Source organism: Lagopus leucura, unplaced genomic scaffold (genome assembly GCF_019238085.1).
Source record: "Lagopus leucura isolate 7727_CA_CO unplaced genomic scaffold, USGS_WTPT01 Super-Scaffold_100048, whole genome shotgun sequence".
NCBI classification, from domain to species: Eukaryota; Metazoa; Chordata; class Aves; order Galliformes; family Phasianidae; genus Lagopus; species Lagopus leucura.
The window spans coordinates 1,064,114-1,066,935 of record NW_024962294.1 but is presented as its reverse complement, the minus strand read 5'-3'; the positions used below and the strand labels follow the sequence as shown (position 1 = coordinate 1,066,935).

General features: G+C 60.5%; 1 protein-coding gene across 1 annotated transcript; it reads left to right on the top strand.

Moving 5' to 3' along the window:
- Positions 1-306: 306 nt before the first annotated feature.
- Positions 307-1,594, top strand: LOC122187481 (interferon alpha-inducible protein 27-like protein 1). Its single transcript, XM_042885007.1, has 4 exons — positions 307-739; positions 832-879; positions 1,038-1,199; positions 1,396-1,594. Exons 1-4 carry the CDS (start codon positions 514-516, stop codon positions 1,482-1,484), a joined length of 525 nt encoding a protein of 174 aa, XP_042740941.1. The 5' UTR covers positions 307-513; the 3' UTR covers positions 1,485-1,594.
- Positions 1,595-2,822: the final 1,228 nt, after the last annotated feature.

The window sequence follows — 2,822 nt, the reverse complement described above, 5'->3', positions numbered from 1 at the left end:
AGAAGTATGTATCCTTGGGCTGGGACCCCTGTGCTGGGACCCCGTCACTTCCAGCAGCTGTGATGGCCTCTGCGGAGCGGTGCGTCCCTGGGGCTGGTAAAAAGGAACCAGATCAACTACAACTGGATTTGGTCCCCTTCAACCAGCTGCAGTGGGGCACACAGTGACACGAGGCGGCAGGAGGTGACACGAGGCCTGGGGACGTGGAGGGGACGCAGAGGGTAAGGAGGGGGCAATGGGGCGTGGGGAGGGCTGGGAAGGAGTGGGTTGGGGCGTTTTTCTGAAGCTGCTGAGCGGAGGGGGAGGAGCTGGGAACGTCCACCATTCCTCATCCAGAAGTGCAGAGCTTCACCGCTGTCAGACCTCAATAAAGCAACGATCGCAGACGGGAGGCTCTGACCTCCCCAGCTCCTGCCTTTTGCCCCATCCACCCCCGGCCGTGCGCTGCACTGCGAGGCGGCGCCCAGCCCTGCCGCCACCCCCCTCCCCCCCGGCACAGCAATGTGAACCGGCATGGCAAGGGTTAAACGCTGGGCTCGATCCAGAAAACTCAGCAAAACCGAAAGCAAACAGACGGATTTCCTGGAAATTCACTTTCCTTACATCATCGCTTGTTTCCTCCCTCCGCCTCTTATCACAGCACGGGGATCGCTGCGCTCAGTTCTGGGCTCCCTGCTCCGCTGGTGTTTCGTGGGTCCGTGGGTGCTCAGAGGTGCTGTGAGGATGTTACAGGCGGCAGGTACTGCGGGAAACCGGGGGGGGGGGGGGGGGAATTGAGGCTGCAGGGCTGCGAGAGCCGAGCAACGCTTTCTCTCCTTTCTTCCTCTTCAGCCGTGAAACCGATCATTCGTGCCCTCATGGGGTGCGGCGTTGCAACAGGTGAGGGCTGGCGGTGCGATGGGGGGAGCAGCAGCGGCTCGGGGCCGGGGCCATCGGCTGCTTCGTGGGATCGGGGCGTCGCCACCCCGCGGGATCCCGCAGCTCCGTCGGGCGCAGAGCCGGCAGGGCTGCGTTAACGCGGCGATGTCCCGGTGCAGGAGCGGTGCTCGTGGCCGTCCCGTTAACCGTTTCTTCGCTGGGCTTCACGACTGCCGGCATCACCGCGGGCTCCATAGCCGCTAAGATGATGTCGGCTGCGGCCATCGCCAACGGCGGCGGAGTGGCTGCGGGCAGCATCGTGGCCGTGCTGCAGTCGGTCGGTGAGCGCGGGGCTGCGGGCCGGCTTCGTTCACCCGAAAGGTTGGGGGGTGGCACAAAGCCTGGGTGGAGGAAGGGATCAGTTTGGGTAAGGGATCCTGCGCTTTTGGAAGCGCGCTCCGCCCGGGCGCCGAACGGGTCGGAGCTTCTCGGCTGCCTCCGCCCTGCGCTCGCATCGGCCGCTCTCTGTCCCTGCAGGAGCCGCCGGGCTCTCCATTGGTGTCAAAATCGGGTTGGCCTCCGTGTTCGGGCCGCTCGGTGCGCTGATCGGATCGAAGATCCCTTAAGGGATGGATGGAGAAGCTCAGAAATGCCGAGAGACGGCGCGGCCGCCGCTGCGTGATCGGCAACGGAAGCGCATCGCACAGATCAATAAAGAGACGGCAGAGCAACCGAACTGGTGGCCGTGTGTGTCCTGGGGGGGACGGGAGGGCCGGGTTTGGGGGCACGCAGGTCCTGCGGTCCAAGGAAATGGAAAAGGTGGGCGCAGGGCTCAGGGAGAACCTCGTTATCCACGGTGTGGGGCAGGGATCGAGGAGCTCTGCTGGAGGAGCGAAACAGCACGCAGGAAACGAGGCTGCACTCTTGGGTTAAGGTTAAAGATTTTTAATCACTTTTGCAGAATACAGATACGATTCCAACAAAAACTATTTTTTGGGGGGGGGTTCTCAGGAATTCACTTATTAATACCATACATTGAACTCTATAAATTCTCATATAAGAAAAAGAAGTCTTTTTCATATAGGTTATGATGCACTGGCGACCTATTTGAATCTTGTGAAGTCAACGCTTTGCAGCTTTATAGCACCTTTCATCACGGGGCTGCAAAGCATCCTATGGAATTTAGCCTCATAATGCCCAAACGAGGTAGGAAAGTCTGGCCAATTTACAGAGGGGTGCAACCGAGGTACAGAGGGGCAAAGGAGCGCATGGGAGGCGTCACCCATGGCACAGCAGTGCTGTCAGGCCCTGGGCTGCAGAGGGGAGGGGGCAGAGCAGTGCTACCAAGCCCTGGGCGAGAGGGAGGAGCCCCTGTGGCTCTCAGAGGCCTTTCTGAGTGCTGTGCTTTGCCTTCCAGATAAATAGGGAGAGAAGGGTGAGGGGCTCCCACAGCTGGGTGTGACTGCAGAGCATCTGTGCTCATGGGGGGCAGGTGGAGATTTGGTGCTTGATGCCTCGTCCAGCTCGAGAGCTTCCTGTGGCAATGCCCTCCTTCCCTCCAAGTGAATCATCACCACCTCCTGCGCTCCTGGTTTTCCTTCAGTGCAACCCAAATCTCTGCTGAGAAACCAGCAGCTCAGCTCAGCGACCCTTCCTGCAGATGCAGGACAGATGGAGCTGCAGCGCTGGGTGCAGGAACGCTTTCTGTTCGTCCCAGCTGTGCCCTGTGCTCACATTCACCACCTCCTCCCAAAATTCTGCGCTGCTCACGGGGCTGAAAGGCCTCCCCCAGTCAGCAACCGAACCCAAAGGTTCTGCAGCACCCGGCTCCACAGCTCTGCTCTCTGCAGGAAACAGGCAGGGGCTGCAGTGCCCTTTCACTCTGCGTCTCCGAGGGGACGTGGCTTGGCTGGAGGTTACAGCCAGAGAAACCCAGAGCCTGCCTTCATTCTCAAGCTGGCAGA